The 17,678-nt window shown below is 36.5% G+C and overlaps 3 protein-coding genes across 3 annotated transcripts; 2 read left to right on the forward strand and 1 right to left on the reverse strand.

Annotated features, from left to right (window-relative positions):
* The first annotated feature begins 784 nt into the window (after window positions 1-784).
* Window positions 785-1,383, forward strand: LOC133699052 (auxin-responsive protein SAUR23-like). Its single transcript, XM_062122180.1, has one exon. The coding sequence runs from the start codon at window positions 892-894 to the stop codon at window positions 1,189-1,191; it is 300 nt and encodes a 99-aa protein (XP_061978164.1). The 5' UTR covers window positions 785-891; the 3' UTR covers window positions 1,192-1,383.
* Window positions 1,384-10,276: 8,893 nt separating this feature from the next.
* On the forward strand, window positions 10,277-10,960 carry LOC133699054 (auxin-responsive protein SAUR21-like). The gene has a single exon (XM_062122182.1). It carries the CDS (start codon window positions 10,545-10,547, stop codon window positions 10,833-10,835), a length of 291 nt encoding a protein of 96 aa, XP_061978166.1. The 5' UTR covers window positions 10,277-10,544; the 3' UTR covers window positions 10,836-10,960.
* Window positions 10,961-13,433: 2,473 nt separating this feature from the next.
* On the reverse strand, window positions 13,434-16,024 carry LOC133699422 (uncharacterized). The gene is made up of 7 exons (XM_062122663.1): window positions 15,940-16,024; window positions 15,705-15,843; window positions 15,550-15,620; window positions 15,201-15,474; window positions 14,994-15,113; window positions 14,503-14,897; window positions 13,434-13,566 (listed from the first exon to the last, which is right to left on the reverse strand). Coding segments are annotated over exons 1-7 (1,134 nt in total). The 5' UTR covers window positions 15,942-16,024.
* Between the last annotated feature and the right edge of the window lie 1,654 nt (window positions 16,025-17,678).

Raw genomic sequence — 17,678 nt, forward strand, 5'->3', positions numbered from 1 at the left:
TCATAAAATCTAAAAACACTTCTTTAATCCACAAACTATCAAAATCATCATAAAACATGCTTCTTATGAATCGATTCAGATCGATTGTCTTTAACCCCCATGTTATCCATATACTGATTATTCACCTATTCAAAAGCTACTAAAGATATGATGTTTAATCACTATTCAAAACAATAGAGAGGGAGTCATGATACTTGTTTCTTCAAACCCTTCTTAAAACCCCAAAGCTTAAGTTTAGATAAAGCTGAATTCTTTGGTATATTTGGGAGAAAAGTTACGGTAGGGGAGGGAAAAGGAGTAGGGAAAATCAGTTATCTGGCAAAATTATCTTTCAATACATAGGCTAGGTTGGGTTCTTCGATTTAGGCTACACTTGGGTTTAGGTCTGATATGCCAAAACATGGGTCTTACAAAAACAAGTGACTAACTAAGCTTTAATTGAATATATCAAACATTGTATGTCCCTCGAGCATGTACCTAATCCAAAAATCAGTTTTCCATGTGTCTCAAGATTGAATTTTCCAACCTTTCAACTTACTATCTTTTATGTGGTCATAGGGAATGCTAGCGCTTAGACATGTAGACATGGTAGGAGGGATATGAATCCTCACTGCCTTATATTTGCTGATTGGTTAGAAGGTAAGGCCACGTGATTCTCTACTGAGATGTCCTAAGCAGACCAGCGAATGGATTTTGGCCACTCACTTCAAATAGTACAGGATTTCTTTTCTACCTGCTATTCTTCTATATATATCAAGTTATTGGAATCACAAGGCTCAACCAACATAAGTCAGCTCATTCTCACTCGTATCCTTTCCTTAAGTAACAAAATATCTTTTCTTTCTATTAATCATCTTCCACAGAGATACAACAACACTCAACATAAACACCATGGCCAGACATTTTCATGCTGTTCTTGCCAAACAAATTCTATGCCGATCTGTGTGGATTACAAATAAATCAGCTTCAAGATCTTCAGATGTACCAAAAGGTTTCTTAGCTGTATACGTTGGCGAAATGGATAAGAAACGATTTGTAGTTCCAGTATCCTATCTGAATGAGCCTTCATTTCAAGATTTGCTAAGTAAAGCTGAAGAGGAGTTCGGTTTTAATCATCCAATGGGTGGTTTGACAATTCCCTGCAGAGAAGATACTTTCATTGACATTCTTTCTAGCTTGAGTAGATCATAAGTCGACTTCACAACCATATTAATCTGAGAAAACATTTTTGTATGGCCAAAACTGCCAATTGAATGTAAATATTTCTCTTCTCTGTTATAATATCAAACAGTTTCAGCAAACGAAAAATCTTCTTACACATGCAACCAATACTCTGTAGTTTTCCCCACTCTTTTTTATGAAGCTGTTCTTTTTTTTTTTCAATTCAACAGCATTATCATATCATAATCTAAGCAAACTAATTTGACCCTTTCTCTTTTGCGCAATTCATTGTGTTACTACGATGTAAGTAAAAAATAAAAAGTACAATAGCAGGATAATTCCATTTAAACCAACATATTCAGCTAAAACATCTGTTATGATGTGGATTGAATCTATTAGAGGGTGCTACTTGTATATATCGTAGCAACTCTTTTGTTATAGTCGGCAGTATAAGAATGCTAACCTACCACATACATTCCTAAGGTCGGTGTTGTATATGTCTATATTTGAATAATTGGAGAGTCAAGCATTTTGTATGAATATTTAGAGGCATTTTTTTATAATATTGACAAGTATTTATTTATTTTTTGATTAGTCATTATTATTTTTTAATATTATTGGCTTTTTTATAATCATATTATTAAATTAATCAAATTTATTGAATTCATTCATATAAATGATCCGGATATCCTAGATTCGTCTTGCTCAATTTAAAAATTGCTATCATTGTCTGAATATGAATATATTATTATGTTTGGAAAAATTTGATGTGATTCAGATTGTCCATCCAATCATTTGATACAATCATCAGAGAAGTACAGTAATAGTGGCATTCAGTTAAATATTGAGAGGAAACTGAGGCAATGCTTTGTCTAGTGACCACAAAAAAAATTGTTCGCATGAAATGAATTTTCATTTAGCAAACTTGTTTTGTTCTCCATAACGAAAGTATATATATTTACATGGGACTGGCAATGTCTGGCCTACAAAATTGTTTTCGGTGATTATTTCCTGAAGCTAGAAGTTTCTTCATTGCAAGGAAGGGTCAAACCACCCATTGAATGGTCAAAACCGAACTCTTCTTCTGCTTTGCTTGGTAAATCTTGAAACAAAGGCTGGTTCAAGTAGGATATGGGAACAACAAATCGCTTCTTCTTGGACTCTCCAACATAAACTGTCAAGGAACCTTTTGGAACATCCAATGATGTGGAAGCTGTAGATTGTCGAGGAACTCGCTTAGCGGTAACAGTAGGCAAGCGAACACCCATGGTCTTCTTGCTGAGGCATTTTTTCTGAAGAAACGTAACTATGTAAGAGCTAGGGAATTTAATAAGGTTTCATGTTTCAAGGAAATGATATCAATATACAATGCGAATGCTTGAGTTGTTGTGATAAAATCTGCTGGTATATATAGAGGAAAACATTTGTACAAAATCCTGTATATAATATGGTGAGTGCACAGTAATCATTTGCTGGGGTCTGCTCATGATATAGCTTAAGAGCATCACATGGTCTGGTCTTCCAACTGGTCAAGAAATATAGGGACCCATAGTGATTCATATCGTCAATATTGTTCCGACATATTGTTGGGAAGCAAGATGACCTCCACAAAAACTAAACTGAGACCGGAAAGGGTATTTAATGGTGACTGAGATGCAAAACCAAGTGATCTCGGATTAGGTACATGCTGGATACAATTAGTTGAAGTTTGGTAAAGCAATTAACCCTTCGATTATCAGACAAGCTGTGGACTACTAGTTAGTACATGACAAGTCACAACCATTGCTTTTTTCACTGTCCCCCACGTTATATTCAACCAATAGAAACTCATCCTATTCATTTAAGGAGTTTTCCTTCTCCGTGTAGGCTGTATCTTGCTTGACTACGGCTCGTCTATAATCTTTATTTCTACACATATCATTCATTCATTGAATGTCCTGAACATGTCTCTCAAGCATATGTCCCTATTCCAAAAGTCAGTTTTGCGTTGTGTCAACATGTAATGTCCCGCCATCCAATTTACAATCTTTAGCCTGGACCTCAATCAGGCTTATCTATGTGGTCGTAGGGCATTCTGGTGTTTAGACGTGTAGACATAGTAGGAGAGAGATGAATCCTCACTACCCTATTGTTGTTGATTAATTAGAAGGCAAGGTCACATGATCGATCCCTCATGAGATGTCCTAAGCAGACCCTAGCAAATGATTTCTAGCCACTCCAAATGCTGAAGGAATTTATTTTTTTTAATTCATGCTATTTCTTCTATATATACCTAGATACGTAATGGTGTCTCAACCAAGTCATCACATTCTCCACTGATATCTTTTCCTCAAGTGACAGACTCTCTTAAGTTCTTTCCTGAAAACATACATCAACAGTAACACCATGACTAGACATCTGGCTGCTGCTCTAGCCAAACAAATTCTACGCCGATCTGTATGGAATGCGAGTAAACCAGCTTCAAGATCTTTAGATGTACCGAAAGGCTTCTTAGCTGTCTACATTGGCGAAAGAGAGAAGAAGCGATTTGTAGTTCCAATTGTTGTGAAATTCCAGAAATCAAACACACATCAATTTACGTGGTTCGGCAACTTACCTACTCCATGGAGCTACTGGTTTGTATTAATCAAGCTTAGAAAAACAACAAAACAAGGAGGAGGAGAAAATCTTCTCTAATCAACTCAACTCTCTCTAGCTCTCTCTGTGTTTCTCTCTATTTCTTCTTCTCTGCACTCTTCACACTCTAACTCTGCAGCTCTTCACTGAGCATATATATATATTAAGCTAGGAGTGAACTGAGCATATATATATATTAAGCTAGGAGTGAAGGCCATGATTTATGCCCACTGTTTGTGTCCTCCACCATGTGTCAAGTGGGAGATTAGATATTCCCACTTGCATATGGTGGGACATTGTTTGTCTTCACTAACTAACAATCTCTCACTTGGAGACAAGCAATGAAATCATCTTTTATCCTTGAAGACCAAATGAAGTTTTGCACAACTTCAGTTTATCAAGTGTAACTTCTTTAGTTAACATGTCAGCTGGATTCTTGCTTCCACAGACCTTTTCTAGCATTAGTTGCTCATCGTCTAGTAATTGTCGGATGAAGTGATATTTGATCTGAATATGCTTAGTCCTGGAGTGAAATGTTGGATTCTTGGCAAGGAAGATTGCACTCTGACTATCGCTATACAAAGTACCATTTCCATTCATCTTGCCCAATTCTTTCAGAAAACTCTGCAACCATACGATCTCTTTTGCAAATTCTGAGACTGCAACATATTAAGCTGCTGTTGTTGAAAGAGCGACGATCTTTTGCAAGGTAGAACTCCAGGAAACAGCAGTACCTCCTAGAGTATATACATATCATGTAGTGCTCTTTCGGCTATCAACATCTCCTGCTAGATCAGCGTCTACAAAACCTTCAAGTTTCAGACCACCAGCTGTGAAGGTAAGACATGTCTCTGATGAACCTTTTAAGCACCTCATGATCCATTTCACCGCCTCCCAATGCTGCTTTCCAGGATTGCTCATATATCGGCTTACAACTCCCACTGCATGGGCAATGTCTGGTCTGGTACAGACCATAGCATACATCAAAGAGCCGATAGCTGAGGCATATGGAATCTTATCCATGTATCCACATTCTAGCTCAGTTTTTGGTGACTGGTCTTTGCTGAGCTTGAAATGATTCCCCAGAGGTGTACTTACTGGTTTAGCATTATCCATACTAAACCTACTGAGAACCTTCTTGACATACTCTGTTTGTGAAAGCTTTAGTATGCCTTTGTCTTTATCTCTGATTATTCTCATGCCAAGTATTTGTTTAGCAGCTCCTAGATCCTTCATTTCAAACTGTTTTGACAATTATTGTTTCAGCTTGTCAATCTCCTCAATGTTGGATCCTGCAATCAACATATCATCCACATATAATAGTAGAATGATATAGGAGTTGTCAAAATGTTTGACATAGCAGCAATGATCAGCCTGGCATCTTGTGTATCCTGAACTACACATGAAGTTGTCAAACTTCTTGTACCACTGTCTTGGAGCTTGCTTCAAGCCGTATAGGCTTTTCTTTAGCTTGCAGACTTGTTTCTCCTTTCCTTGTATTTCAAACCCCTCTGGTTGTTGCATGTAAATGTCTTCCTCCAATTCACCATGAAGAAATGCTGTTTTTACATCTAATTGTTCAAGATGTAAATTCTCTGCTGCTACTATCCCCAGAACAACTCTGATTGTTGTGAGCTTCACAACTGGAGAAAATATCTCAGAGTAGTCAATCCCTTTCTTTTGTTGAAACCCTTTTACAACAAGTCTTGCCTTGAACCGTTTGCTTCCGTCATGCTCAGTCTTTACTCTGTAAACCCACTTGTTTTGCAAAGCCTTCTTTCCTTCAGGCAGTGTGGTTAGCTCTCAAGTCTTGTTCTTCAGCAACGAACTTATCTCATCCTTCATAGCTAACTCCCACTTGCTTGAGTTTCTATCTTGTAAGGATTCTTCATAACTTAGCGGCTCACCACCATTTGTCAGCAAAATATAATTCAGTAGAAGTGTGAACCGTTGTGGGGGCTTTACAGTCCTTGAAGACCTGCGAACATAAACAATTAGTTCACTTGGCTCTGCATCTTCTTATGTAGTAGTGGGTACAAATGTGCTTGAATCTTTTTGTAAAGACTCTTGAGTTTTGTTCTGCTCAGTAACATCGGGAAGCCCTTCTAATCTGATGAATTCAGATTTTTATGGACTTGTATCTGAATCAGTCATATCTGTTTCTGCACTTGATCTGTCTTTGTACAAAACTTTCTCATTGAAGATCATGTTCCTGCTTCTGATAATCTTTCTGTTCTGATCATTCCAGAACTGAAATCCAAATTCTTCATCTCCATAGCCAATGAAGAAATATTTCTTGGATTTGGCATCTAGCTTGTTGCGAGCATCATAATCTATATGCACATAGGAAACACACCCAAAGACCTTTAAATGAGAGAGTTGTACCTCTTTTCATCTCCATACTTCCTAGGGAAATCTGAACTCCAAAGGAACTGATGGTCCACGGTTGATCAAGTAAACTGCAGTATGAACTGCATCGGCCCAAAATGTTTGAGGTAACCCAGAATGCAACCTCATGCTTCTAGCTCGTTCATTGATGGTCCTATTCATCCGTTCAGCAGTGCCATTTTGTTGCGGTGTGCCTGGAACGATCTTTTCCATTCTGATACCATTAACAGCATAATACTCTTTGAAACCTCCATCAATGTATTCTCCTCCATTATCAGATCTCAAGCATTTCAACTTCAAACCTGATTCATTCTCAACCATAGCCTTCCACTTTTTGAATGTTTCAAACACATCAGATTTATTTTTCAGAAAGTAGACCCATACCTTTCTGCTGAAATCATCAATGAAAGTCATGTAATACCAAGAACCTCCAAGAGATGCTACTGGAGACGGTCCTCATAAATCTGTGTGCACCAATTCTAGCTTTCTTGGTCTTAAGGTCCTGCCAACCTTTAAGAAACTGAGCTTCTTCTATTTTTCAAGAACACAGCTTTCACGAATGTCTAGATTAACATTTTTAAGCTCTGGCAGTTTTCCCTTCGACTGAAGTATCTCCATCCCCTTTTGACGCATATGGTCGAGTCTATAGTGTCATAGCTGTGCTTGATTTTCTGCTTCAGTAGAAGCAATAATGTCTGCAAATCTTAGGGTCATATACAGGGTGCCGGTTTTCTTTCCACGAGCCAAAACCATTGCTCCCTTTGATACCTTCCACATACCTCCAGAAAAAAGGATTGAATGACCACTATCATCAAGTTGTCCGACTGAGATCAACTTCTTCTTTAGTCCAGGAACATGCCTTACATTTTGCAAGTTCCATGTAGATCCATTCATTATCTTGATCTGCACTTCTCCTATGCCCACAATCTCCATTGGTTGTCCATCGGCCAGATAGACTACACCGTGATCTCCAGCAACATAGTTTTGCATCATCTCATGGTGTGGTGTACAGTGGAATGAAGCACCAGAATCAAGAATCCAATCATCAATTGGACTTTGTACAGCAAGAATCAAAGCATCTTGCACCTCATATGTGGTAGCGTTTGCAGAGTCAGCTTCAGGTTTTTTCGGTTTTGTGCAATTCCTCATGAAATGACCAGGTTTGCCACAATTCCAACATTCAACCTGCTTTCTGGGTCCGAACTTGCTTTTACTTCTATATCTTGATTTTGATCTGCCTCTGGATAAGCCTCTATCTTGTCTCCTCCCTCGAGTGTTGATGTTGAGAGCTGATCCTGAACTTGAACTTTCACCTAAGTCTTTCCTTCGCACTTCTTCAGCTAAAATCAAGTATCGGATGTCATCATATTTCAGTTTGGATTTTCCAGTTGAGTTGCTCACGGTTGTCCTCATACCTTTCCAACTGCTTGGAAGTGAAGCTAGCAAAATGAGTGCACGGATCTCATCATCAAACTCGATCTCAACAGATGACAATTGATTTGTGATGGTATTGAAGTTGTTGAGATGTTGTGTAATAGAGGTGCTTTCTGTCATCTTCAAGTTGAACAACTTCTTCATCAAGTGCACTTTATTGTTTGCCGAGGGCTTCTCATGCATCCCAGACAGAGCTTCCATTAGTCTTGCAGTGGATCTTTCTTTTATAACATTGTGAGCAACTCTTCTTGATAAGGATAACCGAATAATACCCAAAACTTGTCTATCAAGAAGTAGCCAATCTTCTTCTGGCATATTCTCTGGTTTGCTCCCCAACAGAGGAAGATGAAGTTTCTTCCCATATAAATAGTCTTCAATTTGCATTTTTCAATATCCAAAATCTGTTCCATCAAATTTTTCAATTCCCGCAACCTTTATTTCATCTGTCATTTTTAATACATCTCGGATTTGAATCTGTCAAATCTGACCTTACAGATGTGTCCGGAACAGCCAAAAATATTGGAAACGACACTGAGATCACCCCAATCGAACTTCGGATGGCTCAGATCTTAACAATCAAAGTTTTGAGTCAACAGACGGTGCCGATGAAGCCGCGTGTCAGGCAAAATAGTGTCTGTGAAGCACTGAATCAAAACTCAAAGTGATGACGTGGCTAGATGATGTGGCATCCACGTAATCAATCTGGGGCCCACCTTTGATGACATGGAAAACACACGCGTAATTATTGCTGACATGGCAGTGGCTGACATGTCTGCTGACGGGTCTGATGCCGTGGCGGATGACTGTGCAGAATAGCTGGCGTGTCTGCTGACTAGCTGATGACGTGGCGGGTCAACCCGGTTCAGTTGCAGGAATTCGGGCGAGGAAGACGCGTGTGGAGCGTGAGGCGCGTTGGTGCGCGTGGGCAGGCCTGGCGTCGACGCGTGTTGGCACGTGCGGGCATGCAGGACGTCGGTTCTTTCCGGGTTTTCAATAGTGAATTCATCTTGTCTTCCCCTACACAATGGTATGTTCAAAAACACGTTTTGAGAACTTTGATTTCTGGGTTTAGATCAAACACCCTCTTTTTCAAGAACAAGCTCTTATACCAGTTGTTGTGAAATTCCAGAAATCAAACACACATCAATTTACATGGTTCGGCAACTTGCCTACTCCACGAAGCTACTGGTTTGTATTAATCAAGTTTAGAAACAATACAAACAACAAAACAAGGAGGAGGAGAAAATCTTATCTACTCAACTCAACTCTCTCTAGCTCTCTCTCTGTGTTTCTCTCTATTTCTTCTTCTCTGCACTCTTCACACTCTAACTCTGCAGCTCTTCCCTGAGCATACATATATATTAAGCTAGGAGTGAAGGGCATAAATCATGCCATGATTTATGCCCACCGTTTGTGTCCTCCACCATGTGTCAATTGGGAGATTAGGTATTCCCACTTGTATATGGTGGGACATTGTTTGTCTCCACTAACTAACACCAGTGTCCTGTCTGAATGAGCCTTCATTTCAAGATTTGCTTACTAAAGCTGAAGAGGAGTTTGGTTTTAATCATCCAATGGGTGGTTTGACAATTCCTTGCAGAGAAGATAAATTCATTGATGTCCTTTCCAGCTTGAGCAGATCATAAATAGAGGCAATCATACTAACCAGATAGAACAAATTTGTATGGCATAAATTGCCAATTTGATGTAAATACTTTCTGTTATAGAATCAACAACAAATGAGAAACCTACTTTGATTCCCCAGTTTCTTTTAATAAAACTTATATACACCATCAATCCAATATCATTGAATGTTATCAATATGATGATTGCATTAACTGATAGAAATGGCCCGAAAATAATAAATCAAATATTTATTTGGTTTGACCTATAAGATTCCATGTCGCCATTGATTGTTTAAACTCTGCCTTGCCCTTCTCACGCCCTCTTTTATTTATGTTTGTTTAACCTTGGTTAGTCTTTCTCTAACACTGTTCAGAAGTTCATGTTTAAATAGATATGGCCAATACCACAATGAATACACAACAAGGCTTAACATATTTGGCCAAATAAATCTGAAAACATTTGGGGTTAGCGTTGTTGCTTTCTGTCAATATACAGGAAAAAGTTTCTCTCTTGGTGGCAACCACATTTCTTTTTTCTTTTTTTCTTTTTTTTTTATGATAGTTGATGGCTAGAAACAATTATATTGTCAATGACCGGCATTAATTTAATCATCTGCAGCGCCAACAAGATTTCTGAAATGTGGGTTAAGTTCTAAAGGAAGGGGCATTGCCACCGGCTTCACATGCTCTTCACAAGGCCTTGACTAGCAAGATTTTGTTTTTATTTTTTTCCTTTTGTTTTTCTGGTGATCCGTGTATGAGTTTTTGCTAAAGCAATAAATGCTGGTGAAGGTTGCAGATTTATCAAGGCAAACCTTTCTGTTTTTAACCACACATCTCAATGGAAATTTCTAACAAGACAAATTTGGTCCAGGGGACCCCTTCACATCATTACCAACAATAACAAACTAGATGTCTGAAGCATGTCCTGCATTCTAATTTCTTCCACAGAAAAAATCCTCTTTCTGCAATTTATGAATTTGAAGTGGGGCACTCTTTTATGATTGTCTCCAAGAACTGCTTAGCCATAATGTGTACCAACAAAGTATACTGATTTAATTCACTATAATTTTCTTGATGATGAGTTGCAAGACAGGACCATGTGATCCTTCAGCTGCTTATGTCTCTAAGCAAACCCCACTTAGGCTGCTTCTCCTCTCATCCACACTTCATAGATTTTCCACGTACTAAATCCATCTATATATATAAATGCATCTCCCCACAACCTTATCAAGTCCTCACATTCTCTCATAGAAAGCAAATCCTCCTCCACATTACTCTAAGATCATCTTTTTCTAGCCGAATAACACAGAGCACACAATGGCCATCCTTCTTAAGGGCATCATGAATGCTAAGCAAATTCTCCGTCGATCAAATTTGCTTGCTAACCAAGCAACCGAAGTTCCTAAAGGCTACTTTGCGGTCTATGTTGGAGAGAGCCAAAAGAAAAGATTCACAGTTCCAATTTCATTCTTGAATCAACCTTCATTCCAAGAATTGCTAAGAAAAGCCGAAGAAGAATTCGGATATAATCATCCGATGGGCGGTCTTACACTTCCTTGCCAAGAAGATACCTTTATTGACATCATTTCAGGCTTGAATTTATCATAACACAGAGCAGGAATTAATTTGCTTCAAAACTTTTGTACATCATTTACTTTTGGTAGAGACAAATGGGATGGGAAATGTCCACCCATAAGAGAATTTATTAATACAGATCTGCAGAGTTGCTCTCACTTTCTCAATATCATTATTCAGAATTAGAAAATTGTCTCAAAAGATCTATGATCCTGACTTAAAAATCTTGATACCTATGCTGAAAAAACTATAAGACCACTCATAAATTAAAACAAATGGATAATCCATCATTAGAATAAAAATTGCTCGGTAATTAGTAAATTGTTAAATAAATTCACTTAAAATCAGGTAAAACCGTGATTTTATGGTTGATTTTATGATTTTATGTGAAATATAAATACTAGAGAAATTGAAAACTCCACATATTAGTTATAGTTAGTTAACCTTTTCTATTTATACATTTAAGGCAATATACAATGGTTAATCTAGAGATTACAACACTCGATTAATTCAATAATATTTCCTAGATATATATAGTCTATATTATGCTCTCTAAAGCTGAGGGTGAAGGATCAACCCTCAGTTTTTATATTTTACTATGGATTCACTATTCAAAAAAAAAGTTGAATAATGAATCCATAGTAAAATGTGAGAGGTTAAACAATGCAAGTGGGTAGTGTTTTGTATACACCTTTTATATCTTTACTAGTCATTTAACCCGTGCTTTACTGCAAATTATAAATTTTTAAAAAACAAATAATGGGTATGTAGATTGCTTCAATGTTTTTTTTACATAAAAAATTCAAAGTGTAAATTGAGAACCTTATGCAAGCAAGATCAAGATATTCCATAATATAAAAGGAGACATGTATCCGATTGTGTTTACTGAACTTATTTATTTAAATAAATAAAAGATAAATTCACACCCTAAAAAATTCACGACTTAAAAGATAAATGCAAATAAAACTAACTGGATAAACCCATGCCATAAAAAATATTACACAATGTCGAACACATCAGCAATATAATTTAAAAACGAATATTTTTATTTTTTAAAAAAATAAACTTCATTTTTAAAAAAAATAAACTTCATTTGTATTAAAAAAACAAAATTATAGATGAATTAGAATAATACCTTGAAAAATGAAATAGAAATCGAAAAACTAAAAAAAACTTATATTAAAAAAAGGTATGCAAAAATCGTGACCTAGGTCATGAGACCAGGATAAATTTATAGAAAAAACTTGAAAATAATCACAAAACCAATATTAAAAAAAAAACTAATGTAGAACAATAAGATCATACGAAGTTGAATTCTCAATAAATTAAATTTTGAAAGATAAAACAGGAAAAAAAATTACACAAAAGGATTGAAAAAAACTAGGGTGAGAAAAAGTATTAATTTGAGAGATAAAAATTTTCAATTGGAGGGTTTAATTGAATTGAAAAATAGCTTTAATAAAAGAAAAAAATCAAAAGAATGACAATCAAACTGAAAAAAAATAACAAAAAAATTGATTGAATGATGAAATTGAAAGAAAAAAAAACTTCAATAAAAGTGCCAAAGAAAAAATTAAAAATTAAAAAAAAATAAGGACCGAAATGAAAAACAAACATATGAGAAATTGCAATCAAAGTAATAAATTGAAAATAATAAAAACTTCCATAAATGAAAAATGAATGAAATAAGAAATTAATAGAATGAGGACTGAAATTGAAAAATAAGAAACAAAGAAGACAATGATATACATTACCTGTCAGGAGAGAGAAAAGAAAGAAAAATCAAATGACTATCGGTGACAACCCAATCACCATAAGTTGCCACACACCACTCCAAACGAAAGAGGACACGGTGACGCATCTAGAAAGACGGCAGAAGAGTGTGAGAACACCAGTCACAGCATATCCTTCAAACAAAGAGACATATAGATTAAGATCATGTTTGGTAATAATTGTTTTTAAAAGTATTTTTTGTTTGTAAATACATGGAAATAATATTTTTATTTTATTTTTTTAATTTTATTTTTGACATCATCATATCAAAACCATATTAAAACACAAAAAGTTATTTAAAGAAAAATAAATATTTTTTTTAATATTTTTAGAACACAAAAACAAACGAATTCTAAAAAGTGAGAGCATCAACTAATTATCCGGAGCATTTTATTATCACTTAGTTTCAAATCATTATAAACATTGATATTCAACGTGAAAGTGCACATAAGTTGCTGTTCACAATGGCCGTCGAGAACCCAGGAACAGCTGCAGAAAATCAAAGGTTATATTTTGTTTTGTTTTGTTACAGTTGCATGGCTTTTTATCTGTAATTCATAAAAATATTTTTACAAAATTTCCCTTTTTAAAAATTGTCTCTAATACTTGCCAGGGGTGGATTCTATTACCATCGACACAGCAAAAGACTTGGTAATGCTTTCGGGCAGCGTAGAGCCTTGGGTAATTCTAGAGAAGTTTACTAAGTGGGGCAAAAGGGCAGAACTTCTATCCTCCGGAAAAGAATTCATGGAGAGTGACGACGAGGATAGCACTGTTTTGAATAAAAATTATTATAGGAAGACAGAATCAGATCGCGGCGCACCCGCCAACGGGTTTCTGGATTATAACTCTAATAAGTTAGTCCCAAGAGACAGCAAGAAGGGTAACTGGTGCAGTTGGCTTGGTGAAAAACTTCTTGGAAACAAGCAGAGGCCTAGATCTCTGGCTCGAAAAGCTCGTGTTGACAATAAGTGGCAGTTTCCAAGGACACCTATGAATGAATTTGGGTCATAAAATAAGCCAATTTATGGAAACCAATTAGCTATGCAAGAATTTGGATCATCGATGCCATTTTATGGAAGCCAAGTGGTTAATTATGAATGGATTTGGATACATGAGGCCATTTAATGGAGGTCAATTCCTTATACCATCGACGTATGGAACCTGTACCTCCTTATCCTATGCATATGCCAAGGCCACCGATGTTGCCCCCATATGGGACGTCAATATTGCCAGCTCCACCATCGCATCCAGTTAATCCCGTGATCCACTATAATAGTTATGATGATAATTATCGCCTTTGTTCACTACAACATTATCCAGTTTTACCGACGAACCAATTTCGTCGGTGACAGTAATGAAATCCGTCGGTGAAAATAATACCGACGGACTCACCGACGTACCACGTCCGTCGGTAAAACGGTCGTCGGTAAATCCCATTTCCGTCGCTAATGCTGTCGCAAATAAAAAAAACCACCTACCGACGGAAACACCGACGGTTTACAGACGGATACGCCCGCGCCAAAAAAAAAGTTTCCCGCGGGAACATTACCGACGGAATAAATTCGTCGGTAATTTCAAGGGTAATTACCGACGGCAAATCTGTCGGTAATTATGGCATGGCTGGTAATTTTGTTGCAACTCTCTATGTAATACCGACAGATTATATCCGTCGGTGATGCCGTCGGTAATGATGGCATGGATGGTAATTGTTCGGCAACTCTCTGTTAAATACTGACGGATAGTATCCGTCGGTATATCCGTCGGTAGTTATTTAAAATATATAAAAAAAATAATTTATTAATTGTAAAAAACCTTAATAAACAAATAGAAATGCATTAAACATTAATAATGTAAAAGTAATGTTAAATAATATTCATTACAAATTTAATGTGTTTAAAAAGCAAAATTAAACTAGAATAGCGGCGGAGCTGGAGGAGGAGGCGGAGGAGGAGGAGGAGGCTGGTTGTTCCCGGGACCATACGGCCAAAAAGAAGCTGCACAAGTATCGTCACCCATCTTTGATCTCATCTCCATGACTATTTGACGGAGCTCATCATAATTCGTCGAGAGTTGTTGATATTGTTGTTTCAACGCAATGAACTCCTCAGACTGGGTGTTCGATACTGATGGAAAGCTTCCAACAGTTGAGACACTACGAGTCGACCGCAAGTTGTCAGCCGTAGTGTTGGAGAGCCCGTAGACCCTATTTTTATCGGGTCCACCAGACGATCCCGCCTCCATCCACAAATCTGGATCGAAATCTGGATGGGTCGACGGATTGTCCCCATATCTCTCCCTCAACCGGCTATTATAGGTCTCCTGAAAATTCCATCGGTAAAAAAATCATCAAATGCAATTCAAGATGCAATTCAAGAAAATAATAACTTACAAAATAAAATGAATGAACGAACATACCACGAAGTGCTGAGCACGGTTGTCCACGAACTGCTGCACCCCCTTTTGGCGGTCTTGACTCCGCACATGCGTCTCTAGAAACAGCTCCATTGGACTCGGTTCACGTCCAAGAGACGCAGCCTGTAAGGAAAAAATAGGTTGAAAGTTAAATATATTATAAGGAACGACAAATTAATTAACGATATATTTCATTAAAATTAATCTTACCATCCGCTTTGCATGTGCGCTGAATGGGACGGATCCGCTAGTGTGCGTGGTCACCGAACCATAAATTTGCCGGTTCCGGTTGTCGGCGCCAGACTGTGAGCGCCGTGAGAACCGCTCTGAGGTCACGTGCTCAATATATGCCGTCCATATTTCCCCCGAGATGAATGGCGGTTTGAATTCCTGCCAAACCGCCACCTCATTCCATCCTTCAAGACCGTTATCCCTCGCATGTCTTTTTGATTTTTTTTGGGTGTCATACCAAAAATCACGCAACCTACTTCCATAGTAACAAATTAGAATTTAAAACATAAAATTATAAAACAAAAATAAATATTATTTTCGATGTTACCTAGTTGCCGCGTGATTCTCCCATACCCTCCTCACAACATTGTTGTCCGCCCTATCCCACTCAAATTTGTTCTGTGTATATAAATAATTCATATAAAATAAAAATAGTACAAGATATAAAATTATAAAAATTATTTATTAAAAATTAACACCGACCTGAAATCGCTTAAACCATGCATCGATATTAGGTTTCCACTCAGGATGTTTGGAAACCTGGCTCCATTGAAACAATGGAATCTCCATCGACGATTTAAACGCCAATGTTATAGTCCTTGCAGCCTCAATGTTTGTGAACCTGAAATTAAATAAAAGTAGTAATTAATATTAATTAGTTGTTCATAAATTATGTTATAAGTATATAAAAAAAAAACTAAAACCTAAACAAACTTACATTGAGAGGTCATCCTTCCATTGTGCCTGGTACTTGCGGGTGAATTGACCCCGCTGTGAAGGCACACCGCTTCTGCGCTGTGAAACCGCGCTAGAAGAGGCAGCATCACAAGTTGGGTAGATTCCTCGTTGTGATCAGCACCTAAGGATACGTCCTCCTCGCTGCTAGAAGAACTAGCTGCATCCGTCTTCTGACGACGTGCTGTAGATTTCATTCTACGCATCTACACAAATGTATACGAATAATTACATAATTAACTTCGATTATTTAAAAAAAAAAATCGACAGAGTCTCCCCTGTACTGGGGGGTCCCAAGTTGTCGACAAAATCATATTACACTTCCAATTTTATTTCACATCCCGATCCAATCATCCTGGATCTCAACCCAACTCATCATCATCAACACAACATTTTATTCAATAACATCATATAGAATTACAACTATGAACATTCATTGTTAAATTGGTACTAACATTAGATTTAAGTCATACAAATATCCTAAATTAAGATAAACTAATTAAATGCAATTCTATATATATATATTAACATTTTTAAAATAAATCAACAATAACAATTATATTTATAAATTAACATTTTTAACATAAATTCAACAATAACAATTATAGCAATACAAACAATAATATCCTAAATTAAGATAAACTAATTAAATGCAATTCTATATATATAAATTAACATTTTTAAAATAAATCAACAATAACAATTATATTTATAAATTAATATTTTTAACATAAATTCAACAATAACAATTATAGCAATACAAACAATAATATCCTAAATTAAGATAAACTAATTAAATGCAATTCTATATATATAAATTAACATTTTTAAAATAAATCAACAATAACAATTATATATATAAATTAACATTTTTAACATAAAATTCAACAATAACAATTATAGCAATACAAACAATAATATCAAAACTAAAAAACTAAAATTAATAAATAAAATTAAAAAACTAAAAAACTAAAAAACACTACACAACACACAACATAAACACAAAACAAACAATACACAAAACTAAAAAACATTATATCAATTCAAAATAAATTTGGGAATAAAAAATGCTTACCTTAATAATGTGTTGAATTTAAGATTTTATCTACAAACAATATACAAAACAAAGAACACCAAAAAAAATAATCATAATTAAAATAAAAAAAATAAAAAGATAAAGAAAAAAAAATACATACCTTTTAAAACTACCACCAAAACAATAAAATCCTTCTAAAAGCTAAATATAAATGAGAGAAGAAGAGCAAGGGAGAAGAGAAAGGGAGAAGAGGAGAAGAGGAGAAGAGAAAGGGAGAAGAGAAAGGGAGAAGAGGAGAAGAGGAGAAGAGAAAGGGAGAAGAGGAGAAGAGGAGAAAATGAACAAAGTGGGGGGATGGGCGGTATATAAAGCAATATTTCCGACGGAAATTAATTGCTGTCGGTGCAATTAATTTCCGTCGGAAATTAATTGAAATTCGCACCAAAAAGTTTGGAAATCCCGCCAAACTTTTCGATCCGTCGGCAAATCCGTCGGAAATTCCGTCGGTACGGGTGCAGACGGACACATGTCACACATGCGTGATCCGTCAGTAATGCCGTCGGTACTGGACGTCGGAAAGTCCGTCGGTAATCGTGCAGACGGACACGTGTCAGACATGGGACAACCCGTCGGTGATTCCGTCGGTATTGGACGTTGGAAATGCCGTTGAAAATCCGTCGGTGAAT

The sequence above is a fragment of the Populus nigra genome, chromosome 7, assembly GCF_951802175.1.
Source record: "Populus nigra chromosome 7, ddPopNigr1.1, whole genome shotgun sequence".
Taxonomy (NCBI): domain Eukaryota; kingdom Viridiplantae; phylum Streptophyta; class Magnoliopsida; order Malpighiales; family Salicaceae; genus Populus; species Populus nigra.